The 16,935-nt window shown below is 40.8% G+C and overlaps 1 protein-coding gene across 1 annotated transcript in view; it reads left to right on the top strand.

Annotated features, from left to right (window-relative positions):
- Window positions 1-14,614, top strand: part of hcn1 (hyperpolarization activated cyclic nucleotide-gated potassium channel 1) — a 124,296-nt gene extending 109,682 nt beyond the window's left edge. Inside the window, exon 8 of the mRNA XM_077194132.1 lies at window positions 12,905-14,614. Within this exon, the coding sequence (XP_077050247.1) occupies window positions 12,905-13,923 (1,019 nt within the window). The 3' untranslated portion in view covers window positions 13,924-14,614. The remainder of the gene's footprint in view (window positions 1-12,904) is intronic.
- The last annotated feature ends 2,321 nt before the right edge of the window (window positions 14,615-16,935 follow it).

Below are 16,935 nucleotides of genomic sequence, written 5' to 3' on the forward strand. Positions count from 1 at the left end.
TCATTGAGAAAACATGCGACAACAAGAGTGAAAATCCGCGAAGAAATAGCTAGAGTTACTGAGTTCCCCTTTAAAAACCCATCTTTTTTTAGTGTAGCTAACATTAGCTAGCTAGAATAGAATATGTCAACAGCTAGCTAGCTAATAGTACTGGATATGTTTCTCTTTCTCAAAAGTAATTTCTCACTAGGATTTCATGGTCAAGGTAACCATAGCCTAATATTCAAATATTATGTCCAGTTATCTTTTACAAAATATCAAATATTTTCTGTGGTTAAAATAAAATAAGACTTGCAACAAATATACAAAAGCAGCTGTGTTGAGTTGTGAAATGTGTGGCAGGTGAATAATATTATGTAAAGATTTCCATTACACGAGAGTAGATGTTAAAACTTAAAACATGCTGATTTGTACTCGGCTTTCGCCAAGATAAGCAACACTAAGACGTAGCTTTACAGTAAACTATGCTTCTTCATCCATTTACGCTTCTTTCCATATGGTGGTGTGACTCCCCTTCTGTCCAGCGTTAACGGCTGCAATGTACTTGGCGCGTCAGCACACACGACGGCTGCAACTACAGTGTGGTCTCCCTAGTGGACCAGCACGACAACCGTCTGGATTGAGCCGAGTAGGGGACATCAGTGTTTCGTCGACTAGCCCACGACACCTCAAGAGGGCTCGACAGTGACTCTGTCGTCCCAGAGTCACCCCCCTCCGTCCCCCACTCAACTCAGCCCAGCCTACTGACCTCTACATCCCTCCTGCTGCTGAGACCTAACCACAATCTCACAATCTCTCCGCAACCCAACCATACGCGCCAACCCGTTTGACTAAGGCTGTCGAGCCCTACTGGTGCGTTAATATGCAGTTTCAGTGGCAACGGTTCCGTATGGCATACCACCTACCGCAAAAACACAATATCTGCCCAACCACCCGTCATTCACGCAATATACACAGGAACGTAATGACTGTAAATACTATACAACCCATACAAATAAACCAACAGACTCTTCAAGTTTTTCAAGAATTCTACGCAACCGTAGCGTGGCGGCCTGTACACAGACAGCTAGAATCTTTCCGTCTCAACCACAGCCAGTTGCTGCTCCTTTCTGCTGCTTCAGATAAGTTCCTTTACTGTGCGACGCAACTCTTGGCCACTGAATCCGACGTCTCTGAGGAACCGGGTTTTAGAGTGTGCCACAAAACCTCGACAACCCACTTCCACTGGATAAACCTGGACTCTCCATCCTCGTTGTTCTGCTTCAGTGGCCAGATGAGCATACCGCAGTTTCTTCCTCTCATATGCCTCATCTACCGCATCCTCCCATGGCACTGTTAACTCTATCAGTTGAACAATGCGTGCTGATCCAGACCACAAAACAATATCTGGTCGTAGGTTACTGGTGGCAATCTCAGCTGAAAAAATAAGCAGTTGATCAAGATCAGCCAGCATCTTCCAGTCCCTAGCAGCTTCCAGTTGTCCTGGGCGAGAATTGGTGTTAACACCTTTTCTTGGTGGTTGCTCGCCTGGGCGGAGGAATATTGTCTTCTGCGTGTAATGTTTTGCTAGAACAGGAGGCAACTTATTGGTTATACTACGCTTAATACTATAGTAATAGTATTTATGCAGTAAATATGTTCCTACTTGCAAATATGTGCAAATATCAAAGGTTTCTATATGGGTCATTTTTGACCCATGTATGTCAAATTGATGTAGAAATACAAAAACTGTGTTTGTATATAAAGTAAGAAAGGAAACAAAAATATAAATATTTAACAGGGGCGTATCTACAGGGGGGCAAGGGGGGGGCAGGTGCCCCCCCACTCTAGAGCCTTGCCCCCCCCCAGCTGCCCCCCTAACTTTGATGATCCAAAAAATGTACTTGTAAAAACAACTCGCAAGCTTCTCAAAACAGTGAACTAAACGATACATTTACCAAAATTGAACAATTTATTGAATTTTATTAAAGCCCCTCCCCCTATCCCTCAAATACTTAGTACGTCCCTGATTCAAACGTGCAGAGCGGCGTTCGCTCAGTCTGGCTCTCTCACACACACACACACACAGCGAGTCTGCTGCGGTGCGGTGGCCCTGCAACCCGACTGGAGAGACTGAGCTGCCCCAGAGCCTCTGAAGGTGAAGTGAGTTTCCCAGGTGTAGTTAAACACACGTTTAACTTAGTTACATTTTTAATGAATGCAGTGTATGCTAAAGACGATCCAGCATCAGCAAAAACAGCGAGTCAATTACGTTAGCCAAAATCAGCAGTCAAATCGCTCCCTCGTGATTTGTAAGAGCACTCTTCCCTTTGATTAGCCTAATTTTGATTTTTGTAAAGACAAGAACAGCTTAATAAAAAATATAAATATTTTTGTATCAATAACGTTTACTGCTGGTCGCCGTTACGTTACAACACACAATACAGTGCCAGTTAGGAGATCGATCATTTGATTAGCTAAGCAAATCCAAATCCTGGGCCACGCCTGCACCATAGCGTCCAACCCCAGCGGGGCTGGATGACTGAGAGAAAACCACAGTGGACAGTGTGATGTCTCCCTGGACGCAAATAGGTCTACCTCGGCACGACCATACTGCATCCAAAGGAGCTCCACCACCTCGGGGTGGAGTCTCCATTCCCCGGGCCTCGGCCCCTGCCTCGACAGGATGTCCGCTCCCCGATTTAAATACCCCGGGAGATAAATCGCCCTCAATGAGAGAAGCTTCCCCTGGGACCATAGAAGGATCCGGCGAGCCAGATTGTATAACAGGCGAGAGCGCAGACCCCCCTGATGGTTTATGTAAGAGACCACCGATGTGTTGTCGGACCGGACAAGAACGTGAGGACCTCTCAGGTCTGGCAGGAAGTGCTTCAGAGCCTGAAACACTGCCAACATCTCTAGACAATTTATATGCCAAAATCGATGATGGTCCTGCCACAGACCCTGGGCTGGGCGACCACTCATGATCGCCCCCCCCCCAGCCTGTGAGGGAAGCATCTGTCGTTAGCGTTACACGACGACAAAGAGCTCCCAACACAGGTCCCTGGGACAGAAACCAAGGATCCCTCCACATGACCAGAGCACGGAGACAACTCCGTGTAACTTTGATCACGCGGAGGGGGTTTCCCCTCGGGGAGAACCCCTTGGTCCTGAGCCACCACTGTAATGGTCTCATGTACAGCAGGCCGCAGGGTATAACCCTGGACGCTGCTGCCATGAGACCCAGCAGTCTCTGGAACTGCTTTACAGTGAGCAACTGGCCTAGCTTTACTCTTTTTACAGCTGAGAGAATCGAAGCGATGCGGGCAGGCGACAGGCGAGCCCGCATTGCCACAGAATCCCATAGTACCCCCAGAAAAGATGTTATCTGTGATGGAGATATGTGTGCGAGGACGACATCTCGATGCCGAGCCGCTTGCTGCTGCGATTGAGCGCTAGACCAAACGGAAGAACACGATATTGGTACGCTTCACCCCCGAAAGCGAACCTCAGGAACTTCCTGTGTTGCGGAAGGATGGAGATGTGGAAGTATGCGTCCTTCAGATCTATCGTGACAAACCAGTCCTCGGACCTGATTTGTGACATGATTTGCTTTAGCGTAAGCATCTTGAATTTGAGCTTGGCTACAGCACGATTTAATAGGCGCAGATCTAAAATTGGACGCAACCCCCCATCCTTCTTTGGAACGATGAAATATCGGCTGTAATAACCTGACTCCTCGCTGGGAGGAGGAACCCGTTCTATAGCCTCCTTTTGAAGGAGCGTTTTCACCTCTTATTCCATTACCAGAGCCTGCTCGGGGCCCACCACGGTGGGCAGGACCCCGTTGAATCGAGGAGGAGGAGATCTGAACTGAATGGCATAACCCCTTTCTATCGAATGCAGAACCCACTGAGATATTTTTGGAAGACTTTTCCACTCTGCCAGAAAATCTACTAAGGGTACCAGCCTCTCGAGGCTGGCCTCTGGAATATTTTGAGCAGCAGACACAGCGCCCTGTAACGGCGCACCAGCAGGGGACAACTGGTCTGACTGCTCTAAACCCCTCCTCAGAGGGGGCGAGCGTCCCTCGGGAAAGCGCTCGCTGAGGCCGTCTGCGCCCCGACACGAAGGCGGGGTTGGCAGAAGGGACCCCTGAGGGCACCGTGAGAGAACAGGCACCGTCTGAAGCGGTGAACACCTCCCTCTCACGGTGGGGACCACCCTCAGCATCCTGACACCAGTGGCGTCAGGACTTCTTAGACGAAGCCTTCCTAGCCATAATGATTGTCCTCAGATCAGTCTTACCACTAGAAGGCTTCGCCTGAGACTGTCGCGTCTGCTCCCACTGTTTAGAAGGGGGGGCCACGAGACGCGACACTCTGCCTTTGTTGCGCCCTATGTGAGGAGCTAGTCGACGGCTTGGTCTACCCTCGCCCAGCAGACCCTGGGACATGAACTTTAAGTGGGAGGAATTTTTGAAAAGCTGCAGCTTGCTTCTTTTCTTCCTGATTTTTATCTATGACCGTGTTTACCGCATCACCGAATAAACCAGATGGAGAAAGTGGAGCATCCAAAAGAAAAGCTTTCTCTTTATCCTTCATATCAGACAGATTAAGCCACAAGTGTCTCTCTGCGGCCACCAGGGCTGCCATAGAACGGCCCATTAGTTTAGCCGATTCCCTGGTGGCACGCAGAGATAAATCTGCAGCCTGACGCAGTTCTCGAACCACGTCAGTGCTGACCTCCTCACTCTCACTCATATCTTTTAAAAGATCGGCTTGGTATGCCCTGCAATATTGACATCGTGTGCAGACACGCCGAAGCCTGACCAGCCGCCGAATAAGCCTTACCCACCAGAGCCGAAGTATTTCTGAGAGGCTTGGTGGGTAAAGCTGGTGCCTTAAGAGACGAGGAAGACTCAGCAGAAAGATGGCTAGCTAGAGTCTCCTCCGCCTTGGGCATCGCCCCATAACCATATAACATAGCCCCCGATATATTAGAATATGAGGAAGTCTGGGGGCTAAACACACGATAAGAGGCGGGTCTCTTCCACGACCTCGACACCTTGGTGTGGAGATCGGGAAGAAACGGAAGGCACCGCCGTGGAGGCTGAACGCGGGAAGGCAAAAATCGTTCGTCAAGCTTGCTTTTAGAAACATATTCCTGCCTAACAGCTGGCCACTCAATGCTTAGTTTTAACACAGCACGAGTGAGCACCTCCATAAGCTCCTCGTGTTCAGGGGAATGAGGTGACGAGTCCTTAACATCCCCTGTCTCAATACTGACAACATCCAGCTCCTCAGAACTGGATAGCTGCAGTATTGGTGCCTCAGCCTGGGGGGAAGAAACCGCAATGCGTGCTTCCACACCCGGAACTGAGGCACTGGAACTGGCAGGTAAAGGCTGAGATAAGGCAGAGCCCGTCTCAAACCCCGCTGACAGATCCATTTGCGATCCCCACGACAGGCGCCGCCGCTCTGCCTCGACAGAAGCGGGACCCGAGCCGTGGGGAGCGCGAACCGAACCACTCTCCTCGAAGAGTGATCGCCGGGAGCGGAGCGTTCTTAATGGAAAACGCTTGCAATGCTCACAATCAGCCCCCTCGAGAGCTGACTGGGCATGCTGCACTCCCAAACAAACAACACACAGATCGTGTGTATCCCCACCCGTGAGAAAACGAGTACAGGGGGGAACACACTTTCTGTATTGCTGCTCGCTCGTCATACTGATATATGTGAATATATATACAGTATATAGTTTTCTTAAGTGAAAAACTCCTGCCTAGCAATCACTAAGAACAGACAAAAACACAGGGACAGATTCACACACAGAGCGCTTGCTGAAGACAACAGAAGCTGTCGCCATTGTGTTCAGGGGTGTGCTTTATAGTTTCCTGGTCGATGACGTCACTCGTGAGGTTCCGTCTCGCCATTGGGCTGATTCCATACGTGCTTCATGACGCACAATGCAAGAGGCGTTCCCGCAGCGTTTCACGCAGCTCGACGTTCCTGAAAGGGAACAATTATTTATAATTCAGATGAGAATAAAGTTAGGGTTAATTAAAATTAAGAAAAACAAATATATTGAAATATGGCAAATTAATTTTAAATTCATTCAAACATACCAAACATATCGCAAGGTCTTTGTCTTTTTATTAATTTAATTAATAAACTAATTAAATTATATAAAACTATTGTCAGTGCACTACAAATAAACTGGTTCTATGCCTTTATTAATAAAACTTATTTAAAAAATACAAGGCTTAAGACATTTATAAAAATGCCTTCTGCATTTTTGTTTTGCTTTTCACACCATTGTACCGAAATCGTACCGAACCGTGGTGTCTGAACCGAGGTATGAACCGAACCGTGACTTCTGTGTACCGTTCCACCCCTAATACAAGGATAACCAGAGGTTTTCACATATTGACTTTTGCAGGCAAGAGTAGTTGAAGAAAGTAGCTGGAGCCTAACCATTAAGGCTAAAAGTCCTTGGACACAATTATTGTACTTTGTTTTTTTATATTTTCATTTTGCTTGTTATAATTTTACTTTTTATAAGATGCACGGTTTTGTTTTGTTTGAACACTGCACTGGGCTTATTCCTGTTGTGAATTAAAAACCTTTGTAGTGTGTAAGGGCATGATTAAACAATAATACTTTGTTTTTGTGTTTGTTTTGTTAAAGCAATTCACATATATGGATTCCCACCGTCTGCCCCTGCTACCCTGCCAAGACCTCTTGCCACCCCTTTGCCCCCCCCATGTAAAATTTTCTAGATCCGCCACTGATATTTAATGAATATCTGGAATAACAAATGATAAAACACATATATTTTAAAGATTCAGCAAAGAAACACTCCATGACTGAAATAAGATAGGAAATGAATACGGGTCATTTTAGACCCATGTATGTAAAATTGATGTAGAAATACAAAAACTGTGTTTGTTTATAAAGTAAGAAAGGAAACATAAACATAATGATTTGTGGAAATCAAAAACAAGATATTTAATGAATACCTGGAATAACAAATGATAAAATACATATATTTTAAAGATTCAGCAAAGAAAACACTCAGCCATCACTGAAATAACATAGGAAATGAATATGGGTCTTTTTAGACCCATGTTGCGCATTAGAAGGGTTGCGATACAAAAACTATTTTCATTCAAAAAGTAAGAAAGTAAAAACAAAAATAAGGATTTGTGATGATCAAAAACAAGTTAATTGAGGAATACCTGGAATACTGAATGAAAAAATTAATTTCTTGCAAAGATATAGAAAATAAACTCAGTCGGGTCTATTTAGACCCATGTTGTGCATCAAAGGGTTAAAATGGTAGTTTGCCAAGAAAATTTTAAGTAGTTAATTTAAAGTCAAGTCACTTTAAATATTTAGTTATAAAAAGCAGCTAACTACTTAAAGATACTTAAATGGGCAGTGTGTTAATACATTGTTAAATTTATCACATTTATAATTATGAGAGAGAGAATAAGAGTCTATAACCAGAGACAGAATTAGAGCACAAAAAGCAGGTGACTATTAATCTTAAAAATAAATTTTTACACTACACTACTAGTATATACACTATATTATATATATATATATATATATATATATATATATATATATATATATATATATATACACACACAGACACATATATGATTAGCAACATAAAAAAATGTGGAGAAAAAAAAGTACAAATTATCGTGTTAATGAAAAAGCTACTCTATTCTGAAAAACGAATGAACTGATAAATGTAAAAGATTAGTACTGTCATCTCTAATTTTACAGATCTTTCAAACACAGAGCTCCCACACCTTTCAGACCAATGAATTTCCATGACTTTCAGTTATTTGTGATTACTAGATAAGGATTTATTTTTTTCATTTATTTTCACTCTTTTGCACTCAAAAAGAGACTAATCAATATTTTAGAGCTGGTCTAACCTATTTATATTTCCAGGTTGACTTTAGGTATATTATGGAGTCTTGTAAATGGAGGCTCCTAAACTCAGATAACAGTCATATAAAAAGTAGTTACGTTTTTTTTTTTTTTTTTTTTGTTAGCAACAGAAGCTAAAACAGGCAGCTTTGTCCCGGGCCTATTTATATCTGTGGTCCAAACGTCACGGCAGCCACCTGGCAAGGTGCTTGAGCTCAATGGTCTGCCACGTTCACAGCTCACTGTGTTCCACTCATTAATTAGAGAATGGGAGGCAGGCTCCAGGTTATTAGGCATCTTTACTGACACAGATAGAGAGAAATGAAGCCCAATATCGCCATTCAGCCCCAGAAGCGTGCGGCAGAGGGCTAATGTGTCTCAACGGAGGCCGTCTAGCTTAGAGGTGAAACGGAATGTTCCGTTCTACTGAATGTCTGAGAACATTCTATGGGAATTTGTGTTTCTTCGTACAAGCCCCATATAATAGGTTTTGTCCTTAAAGAGACTGTGGGTTACTGTGGAATCAATGTTAAGGAAATGTTCAGAATGTCTTTTTATCAGTCTTTCTTCCTCACAATCAAATGTTGTGACACTCTCAAATTATATTTTTTGCCAAAACTCCCCACAGGAAAGAGAGATCTCAATTATGAGACTGAGATAAAATTTTGAGTTTTTCTTAAAACTACTGATCTAAAAATGTATCAAACTGTGCTTAGATTTGCAAAAATACCAAAGTCTGCCAACAAATTATTAAAATATGAACTAAATATCTGTGACAGATAAGTATTCATAGGTATTTGTGCGTACTGTTCACATAAATTTTGGTCCAGTTGGAAGAAACATAGCTTTAGAAACATAATAATGTACATTTTATGATTATATTCAAATGCATTTTCCTAATTTCACAATTTATGAATAGTAGATTGTGGCTACATTTTCAAATTTTCATATTTTGTAATGTAATGCAATGGCATTCATACATTTTTAAATGTGACTTAAGTGTCTACATACTTTCTGGTTCACTGAATGCCACATTCCGTAGGTTTAGGATAACATAAGATTATATAATTTCCCGCAGAAGTCCCTGCAGATTTGGTTGATGGCAAGACATGGTCAATAAAACATGGCATACCAAATGAAAGTTCCTGCAAGGGCGTCAGAGAACATGTATGACTTAAACATATCCAGCGGAACACATTTAAACATCTCGAAAACATGTTAAACCCTTTAGAGGTCATGATTGATCTGAAAGGACCTTGTCTAGATCCCCTTCTCTGGCCCTTTATAGTCCTGTGAATAACATGTTTTTGATCAACTCCCCATTCACAGAATTCATTATGCCTTCAAACTTCTTTTTAGACATCACGTAAGTCTGTAGAAATGCAGTGCGTGTTTATTTAGAAGTAGACCATAGACTCTTCAATGTTCATCTGGATTTATTTCACTGTGGCTGCCAGTAGATTACATCATGGCCTTTGCCTTCTGAGATTGAATGCACAAAGGCCATTTTTTCAGGGTGGGTTGCAAACATCAGGGACAATCAGTCACTGTTTTTTCCCCATGCCAAAATACATCACAGGTCTGACTGCCTCTTTACAAAACTCACCCAGCCATGTTTACAGCTGTCGGACTAATCAATATGCACTGTTAACAAGGAAATTCTGTATTTGGATATGCAACGACACGACAGGCTTGTAAAACCTAAAAAAAAGTCTCCAGGGAGGTTTTCATGTTATTCCTGAATAAGTGTTCCTGTCCAGACTAGACATGTTCATCCTCCTCCTTTCTCCAGTGACATAAGATATCTCTTATTTTCTCCTGTGACAGTGCTGAAACTCTTCATTATTGGTTATTGATTGCTTATGGGAACGGTCTCAAATATAAATGTACATGCTACAGCAAGTTATTAGGAGACAGTATTTAAATTCCTTCATCCTGACAGTTACTGTTTCGTGCTACAACATTATGTTCTTAATAGCAGATCGTATTGTTCTTATTTTAGTTTAAACCATCATCCATCTGCTGATGGCTTATGTCCACATACTTTTGGCTAAGTAGTGAATGTCTATAAAAGAAACATTTTATTTTGATATTGCATTAAAGCTACTGTGCCCACTTTAAGCCTTGTTGGTTTATAAAGTCTTTTTCCTATTTATTTTTTCTATGGGTTTAAAAAAAAAACCCTCAAACATAACCTTCAATAAAAACGTAAGACATGATGCAAACCAAACCAAAACATTGTAATTTATTCAAAAACTCATTACAAACTTTGATTTAAAGCAACAACAAAAAAGGTATTTAAAAATCTGAAAAAAGTACAAAATACTGTAACAAACATATTTAATGAGGGAATGTACTACAATCCCATTATTTAAGCATTACGAATTAAAGGGTTAGTTCACCCAAAAATGAAAATGTTCTCACTTTCATGTTGTTCCAAACTTGTAAGGAACACAAATATATTTTTAAAAAATCTGAGAGATTCCACATTTTCTGAAGAGACCTGATGACTTTTTATGATGAACAAATTGAATTTAGGCTTTTATTCACATATAAACATTCATCAACTCTCACATCATCAGTTATGGTAAACGGAAGCTCATTCATCCTGTTTGCTTGACGTGCGAGAACCAATGAGATTCATTCTAATGTTATGCAGCGCGTTTGAGCTTCCGCAAGAACCAATGAGGTTTGTTCTCGAGCGTCAAGCAGGTTTGGTTGAGCTTCTATTTATGTCCGCTGATCGATGTTTATATGTGAATACAAGCCTAAATTCCATCTGTTCATCACATACAGTGATCGTGTCTCATTAGAAAATTTGGACTAAACTGCTCAATTCATATGGATTAGTTTTACGATCTCTCTCTTTATAAACTTTTTGAAGCTTCAAAGTGGTAGTTGCTTAGCTGTCAATGGAGAGTACAGAACAGGCTCAGATTTCATAAAAAATTACTTAATTTGTGTTCCAAATATGAACGAAAGTCTTACGGGTTTGGAACAACATGAGGGTGAGTAAATGATGACTGAATTTTCATTTTTAGTTGAACTATCCCTTTAAGTACTTAAAAAATAAGTAAATAAATAAATAAATAATGTAGAATTACCTGCGCTGTCACAAAAAGACAAGTGAAATGTATTAATGGTTTTACTACCATTTCATTAATGTCTGTCAGTTAGTCATGACAATTTATGATTTTTTTTTTGGGGGGGGGGGGTGTGTGCTAGTAGCATTGACTGGCATTATATGTGGAACTTTTGCAAAGTTTGAATAAATAAAGAATATTATTTATGATGCAACACATCTGCAAAACTCATTTGACAAATTACAAAACAGTTACAAACTGCCCCCATAAAGCCTTAATTTCATGTTTAAAAAAAATACAAACACAAAATAGTATAAAATTCATTCATTAATTATTCAATTCTGTATATAAAAATTATGCTCAGACAGCTTGATAGTAAAATGTTATATGTCCCACAGCAGCTGGGTCATGAAACTGTACTTTCTTTTTGAAAGGTAAAAACCCCAGCATCCCTCCTGCCTGATTTGCTCTTACAGCAATGGCTGAGAGATTGATAGCTTATTGCTTTATGCCTTCAGCTCATAAGAGTCTTACTCATTCATTGTATGTAACAATAGAGCTCTGCTCAGCTATTGAGTACAAAAAGGCAATAATAGAAGAGGTTCATGAAAAGATCGATACATCCCTCATTTATGATAGCAGCAAACTAGTGACTAACAGAACAGAATAAATCTAAATCCATTTGGCACAGTGGAGTAGTTAAATTCATATTTGGCAACTCATAACATTGCACTGTATCTAATCTCACCTTCCTGCATTCTTTACAAACATTAGCTGATCAATCAATTGATTCTTCTTATTGCTGCTTCCAAGTTTATAACATGACATCGATATCACAGTAACCACCAAATAGACGACAACGAATTGCACTAATTGCACTGATCAATGATTCTACTTATATTTTGATGCATCTTTTGTAGGCTATGGAGGACTAAAAATAATAATCATAGTAAAAACATCTGTATGAATATAATTCTAAATAATTAACTTTTTAATTGCGCTAAATACATTTTATTTTACTTTTACAATTAACTAATTTTGAACTTTTTAATTTATTTGTCCATTTGAATAAGTATTTTAATGAATGCATTTATTGCTTTCTTCAAGTGACACTCTTGTCATCCACTGAAGATCACTAGCACAGTCAACTAACTTAGCCTAGCTTTCAAGGTTGACAGCTAATACAATTTAGAAACTATTCAATAGAAGAGACAATAATAGCCATGAACTCATTACAACAACAAAGTTTATACACATTAATGTAAAAAGGGCTTATAGGACCATTGGTTATTTTATTCAAGTCCTAATTTTACTATAAACTTTGTGTTTGTCAGTTTAGGTAGTAGATACCCTGCTGGAAAACAAACAGCTTAGACATACCTACTCTATCTCATCTTCTAGACTGGTCAAACTTTTCCACAATTAAAGTTTTGCTGGGTGATGTCTCTGAAGCTAAGTTCTCAAAACCTTTCTAAAGCAAGACCGGCCTGACCAGACTAGGAGAACATACCTTTTACATAAGCTCTAAAAATGGAGTGAGGTTTGATTTTTGGCAGGGTAACGAAACATATTTTTCGAGTAGCCTATCTGTGATGTGATTGGAGATTGTGATGTTTTAAACTTTGAAATCTGTGTAGTTGCTAAACCATTAAACCAATAGCGAAAAAAACAAATGTGAATTGAGATTCAATGCATAAGCACCTCAGAAGTTGCATCCAACATCAGTCCTACTTCAAAATCTCTACTTAGGAGTGACTAGCCTCCCCTTTCTACATTTGTGAGACCTTTGTGCTTCTCTCACTGTTCAACACTCTTTGTTACTCTATTTGGTCTAGTTGTTATCTGCTCAGCCTAAACTAAAGTTTGACTATCTTTCGGTTTCACCCTCAACAGGGAAGAAGAACTCACTCCTGCTCCAGAAATTTCAGAAGGATCTGAACGCTGGCGTCTTCAACACTCAGGAGAACGAGCTGCTGAAGCAGATCATCCGGCAGGACCGAGAGATGGTGATGATGGTGGATCGGAAGCAATCGGTCACGGGGATGAACTCCACGCCAATGTCTGGAAACTCCATCATTAACTCTCCCGCTCAGCCACCGTTCACTACAGCGACTGCTGTTCTTGGGAACAACCAATTACAGCAGCAGGCCGCCCCACTAAGCTACAGCACCTCCGCCACTATAACCCCATCAGGTCGTGTGCCACCCTCACAGGGCGTCACGTTTTCAGCGCCAAGCGTTTCTTACGGTAACTTGAGCACCTCTTCCCAGAATCCCCCTACGCCCTTGCAGCAACCGGCAGGAGCGATCATGTCCCCTTGTTCGTTCACCACATCCATCTGCAGTCCCCCGGTGCAGACCCCTATAGCTAGCCGAACATTCCAGTACGGATCGCCGACGGCCTCCCAACTGTCCCTTGTACAGCAAGCCTTACCCCAGCAGTCCTCGCCCGCCTCCATACCACAACAACCGGCGCAACAACCGGCGCAGCAATCGCAAGGGGCGTCCCCTCAGAGGAGCGATGTCCACAAGAGCACGCAGGTGCTCCAGTCAGGCAGCCTGAGCAAGGACATACGCCACCTCTCTGCCTCACAGCCGTCACTGCCCCACGAGGCCTCATTGGCTGCCCGAGCACACCCCACATCAGGCGAACCACTGGCTTCCATTCAGCCACCCATGGGATCCACGGCAGGCATCCAGGCCCCAGGCTCAGTGCTGCAAAGCGGCATCCGCACCAACGTCCCACAGAGGGTTGCCCTTTTCCGGCAGATGTCATCGGGTGCCATACCGCCGGTGCGCATGGCGCCTTCTAGTGCCCAGCACAGGGATTCCACGGGCTCCAGGAGAGAGTCGGCAGTCTTAAGCAGTACAGAGACGGAACAAGACAAGATGCGGTTCGCATCAAATTTATGATCCCATTTTACTTTTTTCACATTCATTTTTTTTAAAAGAGATTTTGATTGATTTTTATGGAGAGACAAAGAAATGGGGAAAAGACTTGTATTTTTTTCTCCATCTTCCTCTGAAAAAAATAACCTCATAGCTATCCTGTACAGAATATCCTTGTACTATATTTTAGACACACTTCCCCTTCAACTTAAGAATGTATATTATACAAATATATATGTGCAAATCCAACTAGAATATTTGGCATTGTCCATATGGGGAAAAAAAAACTCTAGTATAAAAGCAAGTCTTCCTCTCTAACATATGTGACTATAACGTGTCTGAAGATATTCTTTTCTGTTGACGTTTTCCTTACAGTTCAGATTTTTCGTTTTTGGTTACGGGAATGCAATGACGTTCTTGAATGTGTTTTTTGTTGAATTTTTGTTCTCGATAAGAAGATGACAAAACAAGTCCAGCATTCAGCAGCTTTTGGCATCACTGTGGAAAACGTTTGCGAAAATCGAACCTGGAAAATTCTGAAAAGTTTTAAAAGCACATCTACAAACTTTTACCGGCTGGAAAAAAATAAGATAATATCAGAAAATGCTCGGCGCACCACATCAAGGTGTAGTTTCGACATCTGCAATACTTCGTGTTGTGCAGTAATTGCGTTGCATTTCAAGGCAGCCTTTGTGCATTAAAGGGAATAAATGTATTTTTTCTGTTGTTTTTTTTAATTTAAATTTAGTTTAATTTATTTTTACGAAGGATGTGTGGTCAAATCGGAAGGTTTTTATTTTCTATATCTGATTTCAGAACGAGACAGACATTATGAAATGTCACTTAAAGACTGTACATTTACAATATTTATAAAACTAAAGATTATCACCATTATGCAATAGACTGTGATATGAAGATTACCTATATGTGTGTTGTACATAGTTTTGTAGAACTAGTATTTACAAAAGTAATGTGTGGTGCATTTCTCAAACATGGCAATGTCTTATCTCTGTCAGCCACCTGTGTAATGTCTATATATACATATGTATATATACATATATAAATATATGTATATATGTATACATATATATTAAAATGGTAATATGTGACAAAAATCATTAGAGATAAGAAAACCTTAATGCAAATAGTAGCACTATATTGTAGGTAGCACTAAAGACAATATATGTATTCCAAAATATCTTGCTGGTCAAATATAAAGGTATACGAGTGGGGGTAAGGGGGGGGGGGGGCACTCATCATCATCAGCAGCAGCTAAGCTTAATGCAAATTATGTTACATCATCATTTATGTTTTACAATCCATCAAAATGTATTTGAACATTTCCTGGGCTGATGTAACATAAGGAAACCTACAGCTGCTTGTGTACATCAATAGATGCTTTATTTTATAATAGTTTCATATTAATAGTGTTCTTCTCATGGATCAGTATTATGTACACATTACTCCATCATACTATTACATAGAACTAGATGTTCTGGTTATGCATTTTCCATTTTTTTCACATTTAACGACTGTGAAAAACATTCTAGCGCATTTAGTTATGTATTTATTTTCACTGTTATTTTAATGTTACTAATGCACTGCTAGTTTTTACAAAAACATTTAAGTCTAACCTTTAGGCAACATACAAATCTGTAAACCAATGGCACAACACAATGCAGACACAACACAATTATCCAAGTGAGCAGCAGAAACTATTCTGCATGTTTTTCCAGGAGTAATTATGTGAATCCAACAAAGTATCAGAAAGAATAGATGGATAAATATAGATGTTCTAAGAAAGAAAAACAGAAGCTGCTTTGCATTAAGGTTTTTATCTCTCCCGTTCGTTGAATCATCCAGTCTGGGGCTTAAGACTTTGAAATGGCATGTCAGTCGCCCGTATTTGGGAGTAACAGATCTAACAGATCTAAGGGGTAACAAGCAGCTGTGACTTCTATGACCATTTTGAATTTATTCTTACAATACTGCTACCGAAATTCGGTAGAATAAAGCAAAAACTCATCTGACCTGTGCAAAGTCTCAAAGCCCCCTTGCACAATGCTTAAAAGAGGACAATACTCAGAAAAAAACCCACTTGTGTCAGTACTGTACCAGTGCAAATCCCATACAGCGACCATAAACGCATGCATTGTCACGAATACTTCAAAAGAGAAACTATTTAAAAAATGTTGACGTTTTAATGTATTGTGAGATTATGTTTTTTGTTTATTGTCTGCCTAGACGTTCTCTGTGCGTATCAGAAACATTGAATTTTCACGAAAAGGACATTCTTAAGTATTTGTGCCTAAACTATAGCCATGTTTCATCCTGTTCCTTTCATGAGTGTGACTCGTGTGTGTGCGTGCGCTCGCACATGCGTATGTAAACAAGTGTATATGTGTGTGTGTTCAATGTTTTCGAATGAGAACAAAAAGCAATGGGAATGGCCAAACGTATCGGAGCAAAAAAAATGGGATCGCAGCGGTCTTTGCTTGGCATAATGTGAAAATACCAAGTATATCTATTTGCATTTAAAAGACTAATCAGTATCGACTGGAATCACGACAGATCCTAGGAATGGTTAAATGTGTGTGGAACTTAACTTTATAGCCACTGATGTTGTGTGGAATGAAACTGGCCAAAGTGAAACATTTCAGTACAAACTTTCATTGTGAATTGCACTTTCTGTTTGAAGAGAGAGAGATATCTAGAGCAGAAACATATACTGTACATTAGTTGGTTAACTAAAGGGGTTAAAAACAACAAATAGTGCTTAACTCCTGCTATGCCATAGTGTATAGAAACTAGTGTACAGATAGGATGGCCAGGGGTACTCTGAGTATCTGCTACTTTTTGATACTGTACTTGCCTTCGGAGGGGAACGCTTCCCGTGTTATGTGCTTTTTCCTCTCAGCTTTAAACACTGTTAGAATTCTGGAGTGGAATATGAAGGACAGACGCTCATACAATAATACACATAAAAAAAAAATTAAAAAAAAAGAGAGAGAGAGAGAGAGAGAGAGAGAGAGAGAG

Source organism: Siphateles boraxobius, unplaced genomic scaffold (genome assembly GCF_051911475.1).
Source record: "Siphateles boraxobius isolate OS27281-9 unplaced genomic scaffold, OSU_SipBor_1 11, whole genome shotgun sequence".
Taxonomy (NCBI): domain Eukaryota; kingdom Metazoa; phylum Chordata; class Actinopteri; order Cypriniformes; family Leuciscidae; genus Siphateles; species Siphateles boraxobius.